Raw genomic sequence first — 25,874 nt, 5'->3', positions numbered from 1 at the left:
AGCCCATGTTTTTTGAAATTTTGAAAAAAAAAGTTAGCCTCGTTTCTCATCATTTTGGACCGTGGGCTATAGCCCATATCGTACGGCATACTATAGCGCGCAGTTTTTCATCATTTTTGAGGATTTGAAAAAAATGACGAAATGACAAAAACGATGGGTTATAGCCCATGTTTTTTGAAATTTTGAAAAAAAAAGTTAGCCTCGTTTCTCATCATTTTGGACCGTGGGCTATAGCCCATATCGTACGGCATACTATAGCGCGCAGTTTTTCATCATTTTTGAGGATTTGAAAAAAATTACGAAATGACAAAAACGATGGGTTATAGCCCATGTTTTTTGAAATTTTGAAAAAAAAGTTAGCCTCGTTTCTCATCAATTTGGACCGTGGGCTATAGCCCATATCGTACGGCATACTATAGCGCGCAGTTTTTCATCATTTTTGAGGATTTTAAAAAAATGACGAAATGACAAAAACGATGGGTTATAGCCCATGTTTTTTGAAATTTTGAAAAAAGAAAAGTTAGCCTCGTTTCTCATCATTTTGGACCGTGGGCTATAGCCCATATCGTACGGCATACTATAGCGCGCAGTTTTTCATCATTTTTGAGGATTTGAAAAAAATGACGAAATGACAAAAACGATGGGTTATAGCCCATGTTTTTTGAAATTTTGAAAAAAAAAGTTAGCCTCGTTTCTCATCATTTTGGACCGTGGGCTATAGCCCATATCGTACGGCATACTATAGCGCGCAGTTTTTCATCATTTTTGAGGATTTGAAAAAAATGACGAAATGACAAAAACAATGGGTTATAGCCCATGTTTTTTGAAATTTTGAAAAAAAAAGTTAGCCTCGTTTCTCATCATTTTGGACCGTGGGCTATAGCCCATATCGTACGGCATACTATAGCGCGCAGTTTTTCATCATTTTTGAGGATTTGAAAAAAATGACGAAATGACAAAAACGATGGGTTATAGCCCATGTTTTTTGAAATTTTGAAAAAAAAAGTTAGCCTCGTTTCTCATCATTTTGGACCGTGGGCTATAGCCCATATCGTACGGCATACTATAGCGCGCAGTTTTTCATCATTTTTGAGGATTTGAAAAAAATTACGAAATGACAAAAACGATGGGTTATAGCCCATGTTTTTTGAAATTTTGAAAAAAAAAGTTAGCCTCGTTTCTCATCATTTTGGACCGTGGGCTATAGCCCATATCGTACGGCATACTATAGCGCGCAGTTTTTCATCATTTTTGAGGATTTGAAAAAAATGACGAAATGACAAAAACGATGGGTTATAGCCCATGTTTTTTGAAATTTTGAAAAAAAAAGTTAGCCTCGTTTCTCATCATTTTGGACCGTGGGCTATAGCCCATATCGTATACGGCATACTATAGCGCGCAGTTTTTCATCATTTTTGAGGATTTGAAAAAAATGACGAAATGACAAAAACGATGGGTTATAGCCCATGTTTTTTGAAATTTTGAAAAAAAAAGTTAGCCTCGTTTCTCATCATTTTGGACCGTGGGCTATAGCCCATATCGTACGGCATACTATAGCGCGCAGTTTTTCATCATTTTTGAGGATTTTAAAAAAATGACAAAATGACAAAAACGATGGGTTATAGCCCATGTTTTTTGAAATTTTGAAAAAAAAAGTTAGCCTCGTTTCTCATCATTTTGGACCATGGGCTATAGCCCATATCGTACGGCATACTATAGCACGCAGTTTTTCATCATTTTTGAGGATTTTAAAAAAATGACGAAATGACAAAAACGATGGGTTATAGCCCATGTTTTTTGAAATTTTGAAAAAAAAAGTTAGCCTCGTTTCTCATCATTTTGGACCATGGGCTATAGCCCATATCGTACGGCATACTATAGCCCGCAGTTTTTCATCATTTTTGAGGATTTGAAAAAAATGACGAAATTACAAAAACGATGGGTTATAGCCCATGTTTTTTGAAATTTTGAAAAAAAAAGTTAGCCTCGTTTCTCATCATTTTGGACCGTGGGCTATAGCCCATATCGTACGGCATACTATAGCGCGCAGTTTTTCATAATTTTTGAGGATTTGAAAAAAATGACGAAATGACAAAAACGATGGGTTATAGCCCATGTTTTTTGAAATTTTGAAAAAAAAAGTTAGCCTCGTTTCTCATCATTTTGGACCGTGGGCTATAGCCCATATCGTACGGCATACTATAGCGCACAGTTTTTCATCATTTTTGAGGATTTGAAAAAAATGACGAAATGACAAAAACGATGGGTTATAGCCCATGTTTTTTGAAATTTTGAAAAAAAAAGTTAGCCTCGTTTCTCATCATTTTGGACCGTGGGCTATAGCCCATATCGTACGGCATACTATAGCGCGCAGTTTTTCATCATTTTTGAGGATTTGAAAAAAATGACGAAATGACAAAAACGATGGGTTATAGCCCATGTTTTTTGAAATTTTGAAAAAAAAGTTAGCCTCGTTTCTCATCATTTTGGACCGTGGGCTATAGCCCATATCGTACGGCATACTATGGCGCGCAGTTTTTCATCATTTTTGAGGATTTGAAAAAAATGACGAAATGACAAAAACGATGGGTTATAGCCCATGTTTTTTGAAATTTTGAAAAAAAAAGTTAGCCTCGTTTCTCATCATTTTGGACCGTGGGCTATAGCCCATATCGTACGGCATACTATAGCGCACAGTTTTTCATCATTTTTGAGGATTTTTAAAAAATGACGAAATGACAAAAACGATGGGTTATAGGCACAGTATACGAGACGATAAGGTTTCTACAGACGCCGTGTTTGATCACAGCTCAGAGACAAAGACTACAAAAACAATCTCACGTCGGGATGAACATTAGGATGCCAATCTGTCAGATGTAATGCCATCTGTTCTGCACATGCAGTCACAGCGTCAATCAGTGCTCGCTAAAGATTATGCACTACATGGAAACTACTATCGGAGAAAAAAATAACTTCGGCATCGGTTACTAGAGAAACAATAAATTAGGCAAGTTCAATGCCGTTTCCGTTTACAGGCGTAAATCTAAATGCTGTATTATGCAGAGTGGATTATCAATAGAGCGTCGCAGTCCCGCCCCCCCCCCCCCCCTACCAGGGCCCTAGGAAATGATTGTCCGTTCATTTTCCTCATAGGCTTTTCAGAATAGTATTTATTCAAAGACGTTTACGCCGCGGACAAAGCCAACTCTTTGACAAATCATGACAATAAACACAATGTTTTGGGCCAAACAAAGAATTCGAAAGTATAAAAGAACGGCAGGTTACAACACTTTGTTGTTGTTTTTCTTCTTTGTAATTGTTTGTTTGGTCCAAAATATTGTGTTTATTGTCATTTATTTGTCACGACTGGAGTTTGGCTTTGTCCGCGGCGTTAACCGTCTTTAAATAAATACCTTTTGAAATGTCTATGGGGAAAAATGCATTGGGATTCATTTCCTGGGCCTGTAGGCGTCGTCATGACAGGGGGGGGGGCGGGACTGCGACGCTCTATTGTGTCAGGCTGGGGGACAAACCCTAAAAACTCACGAGTTGCAGCATCGCGCGGCGTTGTGATTTTAGCGTCATTGTGTATATTATACCTGTTGGTCCTGACGATGGGTGTTGGCAACACACACATCAGCCTCCACCCGAAGGGAGCCAGAGACTGAAGGAGAGGAATGTAGTCGGTCTTCACCACCACACCCTGGACAAGGAAAGAGACGGCCGCACAACGCAACACTAGGGATGGAGCTCGATACCCAATACCCGGGGAAAAAAAAGAAGATAACTGAAGCTGATTGAGTACCCGTTATCAGTAAACTTTGGGCTTATCAAGCCTGTTATCGAGCATATAGCGGCCCATGACGTCATGTTTAAACAATCAAGACATGCTGGCACAGACTTGTCGGTCTAAAGGTGTATTGATACCAGCGCTGAACAGGTAAACAAAATTACACTTTTAAGTGGTTCTGTTCAGAAAATGATAATTTTGTGGGATAATTCTTTCCACAAAATAATAGAAAATAGTACTGAGCATTAAAGTATGAGGTTTAAAGTACAGCAGCCTTGTGTTCCTAAAACAGAAAGATCGGGTATTGGGGTAAGACTGACGTTATGTATCTTCCAGGACCTTTCAATGCTTTGTCTCAACCATTACTCAATGGCTCTGGTCTCAGCCACTGCGGTAGATCTTTTGACATTCTGTTTTTTTTATTTTTTTAATGTTGCCACTACTGTTGGAGCAGCCATAAACTACACGGGTTCATCCCGATGTTCTGTGCATCTTTGTAATGTTAAGGCTCATACATAGTCTGGATTTTCGGTGGTGAGGTGACCACCGAACTACAACATGACGTCACTGAGCCGCGGTGAAGAGCAAAACCACCGCCACCGCTCCAGCCCTTCTCTCTGTTTTTACTCACCACCGCTCAACGTTATTTCAGCTCCGGTTGGTCAGCTCACCACCGGAGGGCGGTGGTCACCTCACCACCGAAAATCCAGACTATGAATAGGCCTTTATTAGTGTTAGTAAAAAGCAGGTAAAAGAGTAACGTTCGAGGCAGACTAACATCAGTCACTTTTCCATTCACTGTAGTAGAAGGAGGTGCGGGTTTAAACCGCAGATATGTCGTCTCCGCCTACAGGAAATACGTTGCCTGCGACCACGAGACCCGTTTCTGAATGGGTCCGGTCTATAGACAGACCATACCCTGCCACTAGGGGGCGCAAAAAAGGCCCTGACCGCCAGTTTCGTTATACACGTTTTAAAAAGGCGTTAATGGCGTTGTTGGCGCTATGGGAGTTGATAAAAAAGCAGTTAATTAAGTCCTCGGCAGACATAAAACAGGCAGCTAATCCAAAATACATGCACACGCACACACGCACGCACGCACGCACGCACCACTTTCCCCCTATCCCCCACACGTACGCAACATGGTCGATTGAACAAAGCTTACGGCCCGCAATTGCAAAGTATATATATACTGTATCTGAATCCTCAGCCACGGATCGACGACACCTACGTCAACAACCGTCCACTGCTCGACCACGATGGCGTCATAGGACGTGGCCACGGTCTCCTCGGCACAGCTCTGGAAGATGAACACGCCGTCCACGGACAACACGCCATTGTCTGCATGCAAAGAGAGAGAGAGAGAGAGAGGGAGGGAGGAAGAGTCAAAGAGAAATACAAATTACAAGTGCAAGTGTTAGTATTTGTGGTGGCACACACACACACACACACACACACACACACACACACACACAGGCCTTTGACATGGGCTTGTATTCTGTCACCCTTTGGCTGTTATGTTGCTGTAAGCCTTGCTACATATAGCTATAGCATGTCACTGCCCTAAATAGAGGCCGATTAACTGATGAAAATAATGGCATTTCAATACAGACTCTCAAAATGGGTGCATTCCCTTTAAATTGTGATAGCACATCATTGGCGCGGTTTTTCGTGCATTTATTTCGTACCCTATTTTATATAACAATTAACCTCTCAAGGGATATGTGTTGATCCCCACACAATGACTCAGCTTTTTAAATTGTGACAATATTGGCGTCATTTTCTGTACATGTGTTTATAACAACCTCTGTGTGTTAAAATGTGTTACTGTCTTGTGTTGATCCACACACATGTTGAAAATGACTCAGCGGTTCAGTGGTTAAGCAGTTCCTTATAGATATACTTGCCTCAGACACTAGAGTTAACATTGTTATGAAAGACCCATTGTGCTGTCTCTCATCAATGTTATCATGCTAATGGCTGTAGACCTTTATGTTATCTATAGCCTGCACGCACGCATTGCACACGCGCACGCACGCACACACACACACACACACACACACACACACACACACACACACACACACACACACACACACACACACACACACACACACACACACACACACACACACACACACACACACACACACACACACACACACACACACACACACACACACACACACACACACACACACACACACACACACACACAGGACGGACGGCCAGAGGCCAAACACATAATCTCCGCCTTCCGGTGTTTCTGGCCTGGTGGAGATAATGACATGAAGTACAAGACAGATTCATATCAAGGTCCATTATTGATTTGATGAGAGATTTAAGACTCTCACGCCGCAAGACTTTGGATATTTGGTGTGCTTGGATAGATTTTGTCCACGATTCTATGCTGTATTGATGTTGGTACCGTTGGGAGAGATAACAGTCAAACATTGATAAAAAAAAAAATATATATTTTACATTCTTTAATTGTGCAGACTTCTTGTAAATTAGGTAACGCAGCTGTTTAACAATAATGTAACTCTTGAGATTTGACGCTCTCCAGAGTTAAAGATCTATCTATCTGTCTATTTGGTTACCAACTCTCCCATCATTTAGCATGGGGACCACCTGGAACCCTCTTCAAGGACCACTTGGTGGTCCCCGGACCGCCGGTTGAGAACCACTGAGTCGTAAGAGACAATTGGAAACCTATAGAGACAGAGGGAAGATACTTGTGACTCTGAGAGGAGTTAAAAGCTCAACTCCCCTTTCAAATCTCTTAAGAATTGATCCCCAATCCTCTGGGCTTAGACCTACTTATATCACGGCTGACTGAACAGGGACTTTGGCTGTAAGACACGGATTTAAAACACGTATCACCCACACATGTCATCCATCACCCCAACCCCAGCCCTGAAGAAACTATCAAACAACATACGTTATTATAGTGTTTCCGTATTGAGACCGACAATAGGACAGCTGAGTGGGAGACGGTGAAGAGGAGGCACAAGATGAAGGTTCAATCCGAATACCAACAAAGTCGCCCTTTTTAGCTCTATAATCTTTATCCCACGATTTTGTAACCCATTTTTTCACCCCTGTGTCAATTATCTAATGTGATCCTGGGCTCTACACACCCTCCGCCAACCTAGTCCCCCATATATGGGGGACATGGGGAGAGCAACAGACTTGAACTCATGCTTCCTTCATGCCTGAGTGTCCAAGTTGGTCCTTTATACACCTGACAGGGGGGGGAGTTTCCCTGGTTGGAAGGAACACGTTATTCCAATAGTCTTTGGAATAAAAATTCATTTAGTTTGTCATTTTTTTAGTCACCTGACACCTTGACTAAATCTACAGTTGATTTAGTCGACTAAAATGTCTGTTACTTTAATATACTGGATCTCTTGTCCGCTAAGTCCACAGTCTAGTTTTAATTTGTTGACGGAATTGTCAATATATTTAGTCTTAGCATCATAGCTTATAGTTTTAACTCTGTTTTCTCCAGTGGAAAAAGGCAGTCGACAAAACGTTTTTCGTCATAGTTATAGTCGACAAAATCAACAGTGAATTTGATATGGCTCTGGAATGGAAGACAGTCAGAGGCACCCGGAAGGAATTGGACTGAAAAGGGTTGTTTTTGGCAGCAAGTTTCTATTTTAGTTTTAGTCATATAGTCTTTGGAATAGTGTTAATTTAGTTTTTGTCATGTTTTAGTGTTTAGTAGTTTCAGTCGACTGAATGTCATGAGATTTTAGTCGACCAAATCTACAGTTGATTTAGTCGACTAAAATGCATTTTGGCGGGCCTTGATGCCGTCGTAATGGCAGATTTTACATATGCTGAAAATAGCAGATCTACAAGCTGACAACCCGTCGAGCTGTGACACGTTGTGAGCTTGTAGATCTGCTATTTTTCAGCATGCAACCAAGTGTAAAATGACTTACACAATAGTCCCCTCCTAACATTTTAGTCTAGTTTCTATTTGTTGACGAAATTGTCAGTATATTTAGTCTTAGTTTTAGTCATCATAGCTTAGTTTCATTTAGTTTCCGTTAGTGAAAAAAGGTAGTCGACGAACATTTTTCGTCTTGGTTTTAGTCGACGAAAACAACACTGGGAGGGGCCAAACCCGAGTTCCTGTTCAAGACAAAAAAGGAGGTCTTGCCTCCAGAGGCACAACCTTTTTTTGTATTTCTTCACAGCGAATGGGTTCCCAGATTGAGGTCATGTGTGTGTGTGCCATTCTCATGAGTGTGATACCAGAGGATCGCCTGGAGGTAATTTAATTACATCTGACACAAATGTCCACTCGGACTCAAGTGATGAACTGAATAGAACGTGGCGGTCGAAAAGGTCAAGGTCACTATGACCTTATAGTCACAACTCACAACACATTAAAACATTAAATTGTTTCAAATTCTTCCGTCACATGAGTCTGGACAGACATGGAGGTAGACTGCAACTACTGTGGTTGGAAGAAGCATACAGCCTAGTATTATGTTTGTTTCACGCATAGATATTAAAACATATAGATGCCTCACTGGCCGCTGCAGTTCACTGGAGCGACGCGTCTCCAATGAAGGCAGGGAGTCAAGCGGAAGTGCAGTGCTGAAGGATAATCTTTTCAAAACTCATGTTTATAACAGTCATGAAAATACATTACAATACAAAACAAACAAACCTCACTCGCTGCCCGAGTGACGTCACTCACACGACTCCTCCATGTCTCTGTCGCTGTCACTCAAGTGACTACTGCATGGCCAATCACAGCGCGTCTTTTTCCGGGACGTATGTTACATATATACGCACGCGGAAGCTTGACATTGAATGGAAAAAATGCTTCGCAAGGAATCTCGGGGGAAATTGTGCCTTCAATTCCGACACGCGCCCCCAGAGCCGGAAGAGAGAGCGTCTACCCTGTGCTGCAGGCACGCGTACACATAGACATCAAAGGGGGCTTGTAGATCGGCTATTTTGCACACATTTTGAACTTGTGAAATGGGGCCTACTTTTACTTTTAGTACTTTAGGTACATTTTGATGCGGATACTTTTGTACTTTTCACTCGAGTACATTTTGAATACGGGACTTCTCCTTGTAACGGAGTACATCTACAGTACATTAGCAGTATTGATACTTCTATACACTTCTACACTACAAGTACAACATTTGAGTACTTTTTCCACCACTAGCCAAGCAACCGATGCTAGGACAGGAGATTGAAATTGATTGATTGACATGTTCATTTCACACAGCATGCATAATGGGTACATATCAAAAGGAAAGCAGGAGTCAACACAAGGACCGTTACCGCGGACGACACCACGATTAACCCATTCTGACCTGAGATCAGATTCATACGAGGTTTCCACTGGGACACACACTGGTCTGATTAACCCCATTCTGACCCGAGATCAGATTCTAAAAATGTCAGTCGTTCTTCGATTTCTTTCAAAAATAGCAGACCTACAAGCTCGTAGCGCGCCACTCGGTGGCGTGCTATGAGCTTGTAGATCTGCTATTTTTCAATAGCTAAAGCATAACATGATGCCGACACCAACATGGGTTTCCCGTTCAGAATGGGTTAAGCATTGCACTTGCTTACACAACAGGGTCCACCGTGTTCAATTCATCGGAACATTTGGAGACGACGTGTATACTGTCGTGTACATACCACTGTTCTCCACCAGGTGGAAGAAACCGTCGACGAGGTGAGCGCCGCTGGTGAAGTGCTGAGTCATGTGGTCCAGCCAGTGGGCGTCGACCTCAGTGGCCAGCCCCGCCTCCTTGAGTATGCGCAGCGGAACCCTGAGCGAGTAGAACCTCAGAGGACTGTCCGTCTCCTCCACGTGGTTGTAAAGGGCAAAGAGCTGCAACCCTGGGGGTGTGTGTGTGTGTGTGTGTGTGTGTGTGTGTGTGCACGAACTCGCACGCACATGCACACACACACACACACACACACACACACACACACACACACACACACACACACACACACACACACACACACACACACACACACACACACACACACACACACACACACACACACACACACGGCATGGAGGAAGATGAGTTATAGACATATTACAGACGTCACAGTCATAGAAGAAACGAAAAAAAGAAAACTTACAACATAAAGATTTGCATCAATATAAATAATGGGATAATTATTTATATAATCCATTATTTATATTGATCAAAAGTCAAACTGGAAAGGAGGTGGTTGGGGGGCATCTGGTTAGGATGCCTCTCGGGTGTCTCCTATAGGGAGGTCCTCGAGGCACGTCCCACTGGGAGGTCGGAGCCCCCAGGAGGAAGTCTCTAATGTTGCTCTGGAGAGGGACGTCTGGAACACTCTCTTGCCCCCCGCGACCCGACTACGGATAAGCGGTTGAAGATGGATGGATGGACGGATGAAAAAAAAAAAAGGAAACTCGCCAACTTACTTGCCTGCCCCGGAGGCGACGTCACGTTCTTCTTCTCTTTCTCGGAGCTCTTAAGTCGTATCGTGTGGTTGTTGTTATTGCGGGTCAGACTCATGGCTCTGGTCTCGTTGGACTCCGTCGCAGGTCCGTGGCCGTTGTGGTTCTGGTTCAGCAGAGGGGAGCCGGCCCAGCTCTCCGAGCTCCAGCATCGCCTCAGCTCCCCGGGGACGCCCGCCGGGTCTGGACCGAGATACGTCGTCTCTCGAGTCGAGTCTCCGAGCTGAGGTTCGGCGTCCGTCGGCTCTGGTGGTGGTGGTGGTGGCGGACTGGGAGACGACGACCGATCCCCTTGAACGTGAACGGGGTTTTTGTCCTGCACCGCCGGTCCCCCGGGGCTGACATCCGAGGTATGGATCAGAACATGGCTCTGCGTTCGTTCGGTCGCTTCCTCCGACGACCCGAGCGCTTCCGAGTTCTGGGCGGCTTTCAAGGGGTCCGGTAGTACTCTGTCCCGCGTCGTCGTGCACTGTTGTTCAGGACTCCGGTCGTGGTGGTGGTGGTCCCGAGAGTCCCGAGGTTCCGAGGGACGGCGCTCCGAAAGGTTCTGTTCGGGTTGTTGTTGTTGTGAGACATCGTCGCAGGAGCGTGCAGGTTCTTCCTCCGGACTGGCGCCGGCACTGAAGGGGTGCCTGTGTATGGGGGAGGGGCTGGAGTGCAGGGAGGACAGCTCGTCGGTTTCCCAGGGGCCCAGGAAACAGGGGGGGCCCCCACCGGGCTGCTGGAGAAAGCCCACGAACATCACTCCTTGCTCTGCCATGTCCTGGATCTGCAGAGGTCAGCGCGCGCACACACACACACAGTCACACACACACACACACAGCAGATGTCACAATCACTGGAGGTGACTATAGGATCACTCTCTCCACTGGACCACGGCCATGCAGGTTCCAGGCAGTGTTGATTTCGTCGACTATACTATGACGCAAAAACGTTCGTCAACTACATTTTTTTCCCCACTGACGAACATTTAATGGAAACTGAACGAAAACTAAACTATGATGACTAAGACTATATTGGGATGGGATGGGCAAGCTGTCTGTGGCACTGTATTTCCAAAAGAAGAATTGGTGGTTAAACTGCTTTCTATGAATAACTTTTGTTTTGTAATGTGGATTCTGAAATAAGACAATGATTTCTTATAATAATAATATTTATGTTCACTACTATGTATCTCTTTAATAATGTGACACGGCTGTATATATAGTCCCTTTTAATTTAACAAAAAATTCTATATATCTATGTCATTTCCGTTTGCTATACTGCCAATTTTGACACCGACGAAGAAGGCCTGCGCGCCGAAACGCGTTAGTCTGTCTGATATGCTGCGGAGCACTATCTATATTAATAAAGACTCTTACTCCACTGGAAGTGCGGATTTAATTCCTTTTCAGCTGTCTTGTGGCGTCGTCACAGAAACGTCCAGGAAGTCAGCAATGCTCAGACGCTTTGTTTGAAACGTGCTGTATGCATTGGCCCATTCTTTCATAATGATTGGCATTGAAAGGGGAAAGGTATCCTGGTAAAACCACTCCCCCTGCTGGACAACATTTGCATTCTGCCAGCGGGGGGAGAGTCTGGTGTCTCTCATGGGCAGAGACGATGTACTCCGGACCAAATCAGACCCGGAGCGATATATGCAGCCGTATGCGGCCGCTATAGAGGCGGGATCAACGCGCGACTGATGACATAATAGAGGCATGGTTTTCCCATCAGGACACGCCCCCCTCATCTAGACTGAGTGGCAAAACATTGAGCAGCATGGAGTGTTTGGAGTTTGGAAGCGCTCGTTGGAAATCACTCAACCGTCCTGCCGTACCACCTGTTTCTAAATGTCACATAATGCAGGAGGCAGCAAAAAAATTTGTGTCACTGAAAACAAGTAGTTCCAAACTCTGACAATAATCAAATGCAGGGCATTTCCTGACAGAAAGTATATAGCTCATATAACGTTTCTATGGTGGATTTTTATGAAACAAAGACTTTGCAGACAGAAAGATGATAATTCAAGCTTTTTGTATACGGCTGCAATGTCGGTGAGTTTAACATTGTTTAATGCAATCAGACAGGACGTTTCTGTTTGGATGGATGGGCTGGCAAAGCCAGATAGTAGTTTTTTGCCACTCAGTGGGCGTTCTCGCAAAACTTCCAGGTATACGATGATGTCACGCGCATAGACCCTCTATTGAAGCTGTGCCACAGCACAACTGTAAACACAACCTAACAAGACTACAACTCTAATGTAAACACAACCTAACAAGACTACAACTCTAATGTAAACACAACCTAACAAGACTACAACTCTAATGTAAACACAACCTAACAAGACTACAACTCTAATGTAAACACAACCTAACAAGACTACAACTCTAATGTAAACACAACCTAACAAGACTACAACTCTAATGTAAACACAACCTAACAAGACTACAACTCTAATGTAAACACAACCTAACAAGACTACAACTCTAATGTAAACACAACCTAACAAGACTACAACTCTAATGTAAACACAACCTAACAAGACTACAACTCTAATGTAAACACAACCTAACAAGACTACAACTCTAATGTAAACACAACCTAACAAGACTACAACTCTAATGTAAACACAACCTAACAAGACTACAACTCTAATGTAAACACAACCTAACAAGACTACAACTCTAATGTAAACACAACCTAACAAGACTACAACTCTAATGTAAACACAACCTAACAAGACTACAACTCTAATGTAAACACAACCTAACAAGACTACAACTCTAATGTAAACACAACCTAACAAGACTACAACTCTAATGTAAACACAACCTAACAAGACTACAACTCTAATGTAAACACAACCTAACAAGACTACAACTCTAATGTAAACACAACCTAACAAGACTACAACTCTAATGTAAACACAACCTAACAAGACTACAACTCGAAATGATTATGGAGATATCAGATTGGTTGTCCCGCTGCTTCCGGGTTCATCGTTTACTGCTTGAGATATCCCAGATGAAGGCAGGAGGAGGAGGAGGAGGGAACTGGGGAACTCAATACTGCCACCATCTGGCCGAGTCAGGTTAGGGGGAAAAGGTGCATTGGACCGACGAAAGAGAATTTCAGTATACGTATAAAATTCTTATCTGGTCTTGGGAAGAATGCACCAATTTAAAATGCATATTACTGGTCGGTATTTCATGCAAAATAGCCCAAAATTACTGTATAAATAGAGATAAAGAGACCTGTAGAATATAAATGATGTGGAGAGGTATGAAACCGTTTTGCTCAACATCATTTTTATGCATATACAACCTTGATATATATTGCCCATGTACTGGCAAATATACAGGTACACACACGCACGTACGCACTCACGCACCCATTCACTCACGCATGCACGCACGCACGCACGCACGCACGCACGCACGCACGCACTCACGCACTCACGCATGCACACTCGGCAGAGCATATGTGTGTGCCACTCGAACCAAGAACCTGAAAGGTAAATTATAGACAATCTAAATTAAATAAGCAATTAAATCCAGAGAGAGAGAGAGAGCGGTGTATACAGACATAGTATCAATTTAACAATAGGTTACTGTATATTTGCTAACCACAGTGTGGCAAAAAAAAGGAGATTAATTACACAGCCTCATTTACAGACAAACAAAGGATGACAAACCCAGTGTAGATGCAAAAGTAACCAGCCCGCCTAATCAGCCGCGAAGATCAAATATTCAAATGATCTCATTATCTCAATGTGCGTGCGTGCTTTGCGTGTGTGGGTGCGTGCACCTCCCCCCGAGGCATGTTGGTGGTTAATTGTCAGTTGATATTTAGCATGACAGTCACAGACAGACTCAACAGAGGGAACAAACTAACAGTGGACAATAATGAGACACATCACTTCCTATTAACATGACACTTCACTATACACACACACACACACACACACACACACACACACACACACACACACACACACACACACACACACGTGCATAATATGCAAGCAGGCACACTCGCACCCATGCATGCGCAGTCGCGCACATAAACACACACACACACACACACACACACAGACAGAGCGACACACCTCTATGAGGTGAATGTCTGAGTGTATTTCAGGCAATGGAATGTGTCAAACTTAGATGAAAATAAGTAATAATTCCAAATACAATATGCACGCACGCACGCACACACACACACACACACACACACACACACACACACACGCACACACACACACGCACACACCAGAATGAACCAGAAAAGAATATATAAAAAAAAAAGCTTGGGAAAGTCTAACCTGTTGTTTTATTTCTTAGCTATTGTCCATGTATATATTATTACTGCTTCAATGTGTGAAAAATAAAATAAAAAATATTGCTTTCATGTACTCCAAGATATAACAATAAAAATTAAAAAAATCACGAATCTCGCAAACACATGCATGCATGCACAGCCGCCTGTCAATTCGTCTGTCATTTCATTCTGCTGTGGTTTTTGTTGGCGCGCTGTTATCACGGGACCGTCTGGCAAAGCCAAGTGATCCGATTGGTTATTCATGTCACGCCAGCCGGAGCCTATCATATTATCGTCAGCGCATCCAATCAGGTTTCACCCTTTGTACGCCCTGTGGGTGTTCAGATGCAAATCTATTCAACGGAGCACATTTTCATTTCCCCATTGTGAGACTGTTGGTGGAGAGAAGTGCAGGGTTTTTTTTTAGTTTTTTTTTTACATGCGATAAATGTCAACGATGATGCTGTGAATGGCAGGCAGCGTTTCAATAGCCCCCATCGCTGCGTCCTTTCAATTCTTTATCTATGCTTCTTGCTTTTGTTCCTTCAGCATTATAATCATTGAGAGTATGGTGGGAATAGGACAGCTTTTTGTGGGCCCGGTGTCTCTTTCTATGAGCGCAGTTATACACTTTCTTGACTCGGTTGCCGTTTCAGAAAACAAGATTCTATATACCACAGGTCGTTTTACGAGGAGGCAATCTGATTGGTTGAAACAGCAATTCTATAGCCGTGGGTTAAACCATGCACCGTTCAACCACCTAATCAAAACAAATAATTCAGCCGCTCGCTCTGTTCTCCCAGAGCGCTATAGCAAACTCGGTGGCTATATAGGCTAGCTAGTTTCTTGGGACATTTGTTGGTCGTATAGTGACTACATCTGTCATTAAAAAAAATATATATCTTTCAGCGATTTTCTTAGTTTTAAGGGTCACTGTTGTAGAATTGCAATATCACACTCGAGGGTGTCATGTTGTAGTTCGGTGGTCACCTCACCACCGAAGACATTGGACTATGAATGAAACGCTTTAGCGGCCCCTTTAAAAAAAATGATAATAAATACAAAATAAGACAAATATAAACTCACCCTCTTCACATAGTTCTGGATGGCCTCCGGGTCCGGGGCCTGGTGACCCGCCACGCACACGTCTGTCTCCAGGCGCCGCCCGGCCCACTTCAGCTGACCCTTCTCCGAGCTACGGACGGAGGAAAGAGAGTAAACATTTAACCCAAGTACTGTACTTTAACCCATTCTGACCTGAGACCAGATTCATACGAGGTTTCCACTATGGACACACACTGGTCTGATGAACCCATTCTGACCCGAGATCAGATTCTAAAAAAATGTCAGTCGTTCTTCGATTTTTCAAAAAATACCAGACCTACAAGCTCGTAGCGCGCCACTCGGTGGCGCGCTATGAGCTTGTAGATCTGCTATTTTTCAATAGCTAAAGCATAACATGCAATGTTGAGGTGTATTTGTACTTTACTTGAGTATTTCCCATTTCCATTACTTTTACCTTCTACTCCACTACATCATCAGAGGCAGATATTGTACTTTTACCTCCACTACATTCCAGGGACGTCTCGGTCACGTTTCTTTGCTCCCGATCCGATTCCGATCCTTTCATTTTGAGTATCTACACAATTTTTCCCCGATCCGATATTGATGATTAACAATGCTGTGAGAACCCACTGTTAAACAAGCAAGTGATGCAAGACTATACATGACGCAAGTACATTGCAAGTACAAGTACATGGCAGGTACATGAAATTGGAGCACTTCTGTGTATCCATTGAGCTATAGTGTCACGGTGTGTCCCTGATCTGGAAGTCAAAATTAACATTCCCCATGCCTGCACATTCCACCGTGTACACTACGATATCCTAAATGAATACTTGAGGATTTATTGCAGTGAATTAATTCTGACAATTTGCACTGTGGCATTTATTTCCCCAGACATTATAGGGGTCAATGTAGTCTCCCATAGCCAAGACAACTATATTCCACAATCTCCGAATACTACTATAGGCCTATAAAGTCTGGAACTACACCTCCTGAAATCCGAGTATAAGGAAGCTGCCATTTCCCTTCACAAAAATACAAAATGTTATTTTATTTTTTTATTTCTATTTCTGCTAAGCAGCCAGCTACAGCATATTATGATTAGATGATTTCGATTCATATTAGGATAAAATGTGCCGACTGTAAAGACTAAACGGTGGGGAGGAGGAGGCTTCAATTCTTTCTTTATATTTTACTTGTGATAGAACTTTTGGAAATGGCGAATGAAGGCAACAGTCCATGGCAACAGCGAGTGTCAATGCAATTTAGCTCTCCTCCTGTATTGTCAGCTTATGGTCTTGCTGTTCTTGTTTCGTCGCATTACCGTCTCCGTTACGTTACTGGTCTTTTTTGCCTTGTCTTTTCCTTTACCTTGTCATAAGTCCTTTGTTGCATTACTACTTATATTTTGGTCATTAGGCTAATGCAGAATTGGACAAATCACCATGCTCCGGGGACCACCATAAGGGGCACTATAGCCCCTCTATATATTCAGTTATCTAAATATCTTTTCATCCCACGATTTTGTAAGCCATTTTTCACCCCTGTGTCAATCATCTAATGTGATCCTGGGCTCTACACACCCTCCACCAACCTAGTCCCCATATATGGGGGACAAGGGGAGAGCAACGGACTTGAACTCATGCTTCCTTCATGCCTGAGTGTCCAAGTTGCTCCTTTACACCTGACAGGGAGGGAGTTTCCCTGGTTGCACGTAGCGCGTGGAAGGAACACGTTATTCCAACCAGTTCCTTTCCCCTCCATCAGGCGCCCCGGCTGGCCAGGGGGAGGCAGTTTAGTGACCAGGATTACTGCATGTTTTTTGTGAGGGTATACCTACCCTAGGGGACACGGGGAGAACATGCAAACTCCACACAGAAAGGCCCTTTCGCCAACCCCGCCTATATATTCAGTTATTAGTGTAGATTTTCATCTTACATTAACATACACAAACATTACATTCCCATTGACAATTAATTGACAATTTAACGTCATAGCAATATGCTTAGTGTCTAATTTACGTCATGATGATGTACAGTACGACGATAAGAGCACCCCCTCACTTCACACAGTGTGATTTTTTTTGTGAGTGGTGCAGCCACTCCATTGCGTAGCTATGTGTGTGTCTGTCCCTCCCTATGTCTGAGCAACGGACAGCAGAAACACATCCCCACTGGGATGGCACGGGTTGCTATATGGATGTCAATGGGACTTGGATTCTTGACAAAATGTTTGCATGGATGACGTCATCGGCTATAGACTCTTTGAAGCAGTGACGTAGAGTCTGTGGGGGCCGGAGGGCCAGGGCCCCCATGAGGACTTTCGGGGGAATTACACCCATCCGCACTGAAGACAGTCAAGACACTTGTCCAACACCGCCCTCCCCTGGCTAAACCAGGCATGGGCCCCCAATGAGGATTATGAAAACTATTCGTTTCTGCTTTGAAGTGAATGGAAGTCGAATCAGGCTGAAACCTGGTCCAAAAAATGCCATGAGTCCGAGAGCCACATGAAGCTGCACTGTTACATAACATTGAGCATCTTCAAATGTAGCGTGATAACTGTAGTGTAGTAGTGTTATTTCCACAGTCTTAGCACTTCAGAATTTGCTTAAATTAATACCGTAAAGTGCGTTAGAAATAAATTGTATTATTATAATCTCCAGTGGTAAACGTTATCATGCACTGTCCTACAGTCAAACCGTTACACAGGATAATGAGATGGCCTACCTCCCCACACACGCATATATCTACATGTCCAGTTCTTGAAAAAGCAGGTTTTCGTAAGAATAATAATAACCAGTGGAATGGGGGTCGGATCAAGTTATGGAATGAATTCTGCACAGGCCGTATATGGAGCGTGTCTTGAGTGGACAGGGTTTGATGAGGTCAGATCAACATAATGGAATGTCAGAACAGGTCAGCTCCATATATGGAGATCTAAGGGTGGCAGCGGGGGCAGTGTACAGGGTTTGAAGAGGGCCCAGGAAGTGCCAGGCCTTCATTTCCGGGCCCGTTGCCTCTAGACTTTCGCCGGCTGCCGGGCCGGCGACTTTAACTAATAACTAATAACTAATAACTAATAACTTCAGGGCGGGCCGGTCAAGAGTTTGAATGGACAGTTATCGGTCAAAAGGGAGACATCGAAGAGGAAGGACGGGTGGGGAAGGATGAACATATGGAATGTCAGAACAGGTCAGCTCCATATATGGAGATCTATGGGGTTTGAGGTCAGATAGTAGAGTTGCTGGCCAATATCGATGAGATCAGGGATCTCCATCCCTGGTGATGTCACCGTTGTCACGTTACGTCATGTTAATATTAATATTATAACAACAACAAAACTAATTGACAGTTGAGTTTGTGAGTTTGGTTTAATGTTGGAGTAAAAAAACTGTGTTTTTTTTCTCTCATTGACTGATGTAGCAGATGTATCATCGCAGATACCAACTGGGATATCTCCCCATCCAGATGGCTCACTGAACGAAGACACACTAGAACACGACATGTCCAGGACTCAAACCAAACGGCACTTCTGATTGCACTGCCACGGTCTGCACAATGTGGGTTCTCTGGGTTCAGGGAGACATTTTCCTTCACAAAAAGGTAATTATCGCTGGCCATGATCAACATGGGCCTATTATTAGCGAGAGAGAGAGAGAGAGAGAGAGAGAGAGAGAGTATAGCAGGGGGGAGTCTTTTGTTCACATTGTAAGGCACAATGATGAAAAGGATATTCAGATATCGTTGCCGTCGGTCAGATACCCTCGTATCTCCGTATTTCAAATTTCTATGTCTTCGCTGTCCGTCAGTCCTTGAGTCTGTGTGTGTGTTCTTCCGTCCAACCTCTGTGCCAAATAGTTCACATCGGCCTGTGCCATCATGAGCTCGATATATTTGGCTATATTCCATCCCGATTGGCTAAAATTGGCTATTCCAAAGTTTGCAAGAGAACCTGGTTTTTGTACAAAATGTCTCAAATCACGAACGCAGCGTCGTTAAAAACCTTCACACACATTTCCACCAGGCCAAGGAAGAAATGCCACTGTACATTTTTTGTTTTTAAATGGGCTTCATGGTGGTGCTATAACAGGCTGATTCGCGACATTAACTGGACCAAGTGTGCGTGAAACGTCACACTCCCTAGAGGAGGAAGAAATGCTACTATATACACTTTTCAAATCGGCCTCATGATTCATGTTTTGGCCTACAACTCACACCGGTGTTTGATTTCGTCGACTAAAATACTATGACGGAAAATGTTCGTCCACTACCTTTTTTCACTGACTGAAACTAAATGAAAACTCTTTAAAGGGGGAGTGTCAAAGCCCGAGATTAACATTGCTGATAAGGTACATCACGTGGTCTGAATGAAAACAGTTTCAAACGACACGTGACTATATCTCAGGCTCTGACGTGACCTAGCATCTAGCCGAGCTGAGTGGCTAGCGCAGTAAAGGCTAGTGGTTTTGAGGTGGCCTTTTGCGTCATACTAGATGAAAGTGTAATAAAAAAAAATATTTTATTGCTCGAAAAGCTTCCTTACAATGACATTGAGTTGACGTGTAGGTCTTAGGGTAAGCTGTTGCATAATCGCTATTTCGCACTCGGAGTTCCATGCTGCGGCAGAGAGCTGGGATGCAGCCCTGCTCACGTCCGTTTGTCCCCTCTCACCCCTGGGGCACAGCCTAGTGCGCACACGGTATAGCCTCTGGTAGTCATGCAGGCTGCTCTCAGCCGGTCGGACTCTAAATGTGTGAAAATAAAATGTATATAACGTACTCAAATGTGTTAGTTTTACCAATATTGTTTGTTCATGTGAAATGTTTGTTTATGCATAATGAATTGATGAGAAGGCACATCAAAACGGGGAAATTGCCGTACTCTTTGAGTGTGTGTAAACGTATGTTTTCTCATGCCAATAAAGCCCTTTGAATTGAATTGAATTGAATTGAGTGTGACTCTGTACCAAATAATAAATTGCCTCAACTGATCGTCTGACCTGTCCTAGATTATAAGCCATGAAAATATTCTGCATTCTTTCCCATTCTGCAGCAAGGGGCGATATAATGCTGTGATTCATTCCACTTTACTGACCGTTTCATTGCCTATATGTCCGATTGTCCGTCATGAGTGACTATACTCGTCGCCATAATATAAGAAAATGTGTGCTGTAACTGCAGACCCGAATAGTTCTGATGATCCTCATGGGGGCTATCCGCAGCCCCGCCTCCCCCCCCCCAGCGGTGAAAAAAAAGAAGTTGATGTTTTCTCGCGTTTACGCTGATATAATGACGTGAAGCTAGCGGAAAGGCATTTACGTGGATTTCATGTGTCCCGACCTAGAATGCCTGTGATCATTTAATTATACTTCGTACTAGTCTATATATATGATATATAAATGCCGAGTGCACTTGCATGCCTATGCATGCATTCTAGAGGCAAGTCCCATAAGGAAACTGCCCCTGCAAGCGACACCTTTTTATTTATTTATTAGGATATTTCTATAGCATGCGCGATTGCGCTGCTCACTTGACAGCCTTCTCTAGGCTACTCGCAGTGCAACGCGTTGTGAGCTTGTAGATCGGCTCCCGTGGACTCGCGGTGCATGTTAAAAAACAAACTCACAATTATAATAAGAACATAGGCCTACACTTATCTGCATTCTGCACTGTACGAATCCAACGTTGTTTAGTGTTGTTTAGTGAGTCAGTTCTCTGACTGTCGGTGTGTGTGTGTGTGTGTGTGTATGGAGGGGTATAATATTTGATATACATAAAATGATCACCCATACAAGTTGATCATTATAGCCTAAATAACGCTATGTCAAGTTTCATCATACTTCTGGTGGCTATTTGGAGAGCTCCAAGTTGTGCACGGAGAGAGAGAGAGACCGCCCCCCCATATCGGTGTGTGTGTGTGTGAGAGAGAGAGAGAGAGAGAGAGAGAGAGAGAGAGAGAGAGAGAGAGAGAGAGAGAGAGAGAGTGTGTGTGTGTGTGTGTGTGTGTGTGTGTGTGTGTGTGTGTGTGTGTGTGTGAGAGAGAGAGACAGAGAGAGAGAGAGAGAGAGAGGGGCTGACACAGGTTAGGCCGGCCGCTAGAGTAGTCACAGGCAGTGATAACGTTACGTGAAGCTCCAGGGCTCCGTGAGCCCTGTTCAGCACTTAGCCGGCTGAGGGCGTGTCAGCGGGGGGAGACAGATAAGACAAGATAGGTACGATGGAACCCGTCACGCGAAATTGCGATTATGCAACAGTTCACCCTAAAACTTACACGTCAACTCAATATCATTCTAACGAGATTTTCGAGCAAAAAAAATAATTTTTCCACCAAACTTTTACCCAGCTATGAAGCTAAAAGTGACCTCAAAACCACTAGCATGAGTTGATAGCCACCAGGAACGCTAACTCGCAGAGCCCAGAGCTATGCCCAGAGCCGCTCTGACATTTAGACCAGATACAAGATCAATTTCATTGGTCAAATTGAGCTGGCCCGACTTTACGTCACAATCTAGATGCTAGCGTTAATAGCCTTAATAGCTTCCCGAGGGGCGTGTCATCCCCGCTTTAAGAGACTATATGGACTAAAACAAAAAATTAGGTGTCAAAATCAACACTGAAATCAATGAAATAAAAAAAGAACACAGGGTTCTTTTTTTTTCCTGGAAAGAAACTATTTTGGACATGCAAGGTTTACACCAGACTGACGACGACATCTTTTTTGTGTTCACACTGTAAGACACAATGATAAAAAAATGAATATTCAGATACTCGACGGTCTCTTCATATCTGGATTGAGGTCAGTAGGGGAGACCAGAATCATATTAAGCTCCAGGGGGTGTCATTGACAATCTCAGATAAAAAAATAAAAAAAACAGGATTCTTTTTATTCTTCTTATTGTAAATTCTCATGTTTTAGGGGTTTCTGATTCAAATGGATGGCATTGATGCGAAGATAAAAGCAGGGGGGGAGGGGGGGGGGGGGGGGGCTGAGAGGACAAAAGAAACGGGGGATGGCCGTGACTTAAGAGATGAAAGGATGGAGAGATGGTCTCTCTCTCTCTCTCCTCCCTCTTTCTCTCTCTCTCTCTCTCTCTCCCCCTCTCTATTCAACGGATCAGTTTCTCTCTGGCAGACACTGATGATGCAATCAGTGGTCTCCACGGTGACAGGTGCCAGGAAGCAGCAAGCAGCACGCCTTGGCAGAAGGGGCATCAAAAGAACGGCAATGGCACCCACCTGTGTACCAGCGTGCGTGCGTGCGTGACCATGAGGTATTATGGTTATACTATAGGAGGAAGATGTTTTTCAGAAAAGTGTACAGAAAGTGTTAAACATTGTTGTGTGTGGCCACACACACACATCAGTTCATTGAAGTATACCCGGTCTTCACCTTAGCACCACCCACCTGAACTGAAGCCTCAGGTCAAAACAAGCTGCAGCTCATTTCTCTAAACGATAGGATCCTCGCTTACAAAAAGTGTGTTTTGGGTATGTTTTACTTCCTGACTCGCAGTTTCCGGCCAAATCTTGCTTTCAAACTAAAGGTGCTCGTCATTTAGTGCTCTGAGCCACCCACCAGATGGCGCTGTTGGCGGTAAATAAATAAATAGCAGCCTGGTCCTCAAGAGAAATGGATGTTTTATGGTTTAAGATGATTTCTGGAGGGGCCTCACAATTAGGAAAAGATTCACGTTGGGGATAAGAGTGATGCATTTAGACTAGACTAGATGGTTATGGTTTAGATTAGGTTAGGGTTGATAGCCAATCAACAAGCACACACTATACGGCCAGTTCTTGGCTTTAGAAAATGGTGAAACATTCAAAGAAATAAAATAAAAACAATTGCTGTTCTGAAGTGTGTGTGTGTGGGGTAGCATTTATATAGCGCCTTTATCCAAGGCGCTTTACATAGAGAGAGAGAGAGTGAGAGAGAGCGTGAATGAGAGTGAGAGGGTGTGCTTGAGTATACAAATATCTTGTTATATCACATCTAGCTTCTCAACCCTCCTGCAGTTTTTCAAATGTGTTTTTCGGGACTCAAATGGTGGACAGACAGATGGAATGGCCAACCGATGTCATCATCCTTAAGCCAACTTCTATGAATCAGTGGTTCCCAAAGTGGGGTGCGGGGACCCCTAGGAGTCCTTGAGGGAGTTCCAGGGGGTCCCCAGCTCAATAATAGTTTGGAACCAAATGGACCCTTATGGGGTCTGTAACTCTGAGAGTGTACACATGGAACCAAATAGACCCCAACAGATTTTCTTTCTCCATTTAGTTCCATTAACATTGATTTTACAATATAAATTGGGGGGTCCCAGAGATAGAAATTCCATTAAATGGGGGGTCCGTAGTCTAATGCATGTCAAACTGGGGGGTCCTAGAAATTAAACGGGTTGAGAATCACTGCTAGAGCCGTAAAAATATCTTCTCTCCTGGGGGTCCCTGGCTTACCTTTTCAAATGGGGGTCCTCGGGCTAATTAGTGTCAATTTGGGGGGGGTCAAGTTTTGGGAACCACTGCTATAAATGATACTAACCACTCAGAGTGAGTGAAGTGAAGTGTATTGGTAGACGATGGTCACGGTAGCACGACTCACTAGGCCGAAGCTGCCAAAGACCTGCTGTGATGATCTTCCTCCAATTATAAACGTTGCCTTACACTGAGCCTTATAATTCACCCTGTGTGGTTAGTATCATCTTTCCATGACATGACATTTTAAGCTCGAAGTATACTTAATTCAAGCTAAATTAACACACGTATACCAGCTCAGTGGCCTTGTGGTTAGAGTGTCCGCCCTGAGACTGGGAGGTTGGGGTTCAATCCCCGGCCGGGTCATACCAAAGACTGTAAAAAATGGGACCCCAATGCCTCCCTGCTTGACACTCAGCTTCAAGGGTTGGATTGGGGGTGTATAAGTCCCTGCGACATACTAGCGTCATGTCCAGGGGGTGTACTTTACTTGTACATCAAGCTGCCTCACGCTACAGAAACAGGAGATAGGCTCCCCTTCCTATGGGCCTCATGGCTCGGCAAGGCTACTTACTTTAATTAACACACGACGGTGTTCGCACGCTAAAGATTGATGATTGGAATGACCTACAGCTTAAATGACCCTAAAGATCTGCAAAGCGACGGAAATAAAATCAACCAGGTGCTCGATGGAGATGCAATAAAAAGTGTAAATGTAAAGGATCAGTGGGACTGGAATACTAAAGCAAAGACGGTGATCCGAGCACTCAAAAGATAAAAGAAATGAGGAGAGTATAGGGTGGATAAAAACTAAGGTACTTTATTTAGAAAAGTTAAAATACGGTAAGCCAACATGTTTCGACTCCAACTTCATCAGGGCAAGTATGCCTCATATACTACAGCTCTAGTTTTAGCTTTAGTATCCTAAACATCTGTTCTCCCATAACGTATACGGCCAATTTAAATCTTTGATTGCAGACCTATATATACAAACACATGTCTGCAACTGCTTTCATTGATGTGAATTTTGATGTGAAAATGAAATTGTGTACCGTCGTCAATGTCGTGATATATATCGACAAGTCGACGACACTGCAAATGAGGGATAGTAAAAAAAAATGGCTAATACGTTTAGGGATAAGGGTGGAGATGGAGTCCGATATATACACATTTATTGCGACAGCAGTTCGCATTTAGACTATATACTCAATTCTCCTAGACCAGAGTGCCACAGTAGGCAGTGGTGGAAAAAGTACTCATATTTAGGCATACTTAGGTAAAAGTATCACTACTGCATCACTAGACCTACTCCGTTACAAGTAAAAGTGCAGAATTCAAAATGTACTCGAGTAAAAGTACAAAAGTATTGGCATCAAAATGTACTTCAGTAATGTCTAAAAATTAATTTGAAAATAGCTGATCTACAAGCTCACATGTGACACATTGTGAGCTTGTAGATCGGCTAATTTCAAATGGCCGAAATGTATATATAGGGCTGAAGTGGTTAATGTATGTTTTGTAATGATACTCAAAAGCTACAAAGTCACTAGTAACTAAAGTTGTCAAATAAATGTAGTGGAGTAAAAGTACAATATTTGCCTCTGAAATGTAGTCGAGTAGAAGAAAAAGTACTGACAATTTGACATACTCAAGTAAAGCACAAATATGTCAAAATTGTACTTAACCCATTCAGGGCGGGAACCCCTTTTGGTGTTTTAAGCATCATGTTATACTTTAGCCATTGAAAAATAGCAGATCTA

At 43.3% G+C, this 25,874-nt stretch overlaps 1 protein-coding gene across 2 annotated transcripts in view; it reads right to left on the bottom strand.

Annotated features, from left to right (window-relative positions):
• Positions 1-25,874, bottom strand: part of rftn1a (raftlin, lipid raft linker 1a) — a 68,657-nt gene that overhangs the window by 4,587 nt on the left and 38,196 nt on the right. For both annotated transcript variants that reach the window (XR_013965697.1, XM_080788168.1), the window contains exons 4-8: positions 15,666-15,774; positions 10,245-11,049; positions 9,470-9,673; positions 5,022-5,131; positions 3,600-3,703 (exon numbers count right to left, since the gene is read on the bottom strand). Coding sequence is in view for 1 of the 2 variants with exons in the window: in XM_080788168.1 (XP_080644294.1) it covers positions 3,600-3,703; positions 5,022-5,131; positions 9,470-9,673; positions 10,245-11,049; positions 15,666-15,774 (1,332 nt within the window). In the remaining variant the exon portion in view is untranslated. The remainder of the gene's footprint in view (positions 1-3,599; positions 3,704-5,021; positions 5,132-9,469; positions 9,674-10,244; positions 11,050-15,665; positions 15,775-25,874) is intronic.

This window comes from Protomyctophum bolini, assembly GCF_963924005.1.
Source record: "Protomyctophum bolini genome assembly, chromosome: 17".
Classification (NCBI taxonomy): Eukaryota; Metazoa; Chordata; class Actinopteri; order Myctophiformes; family Myctophidae; genus Protomyctophum; species Protomyctophum bolini.
The sequence above is the reverse complement of the archived record's forward strand: the minus strand, read 5'-3'. Positions and strand labels throughout refer to the sequence as shown.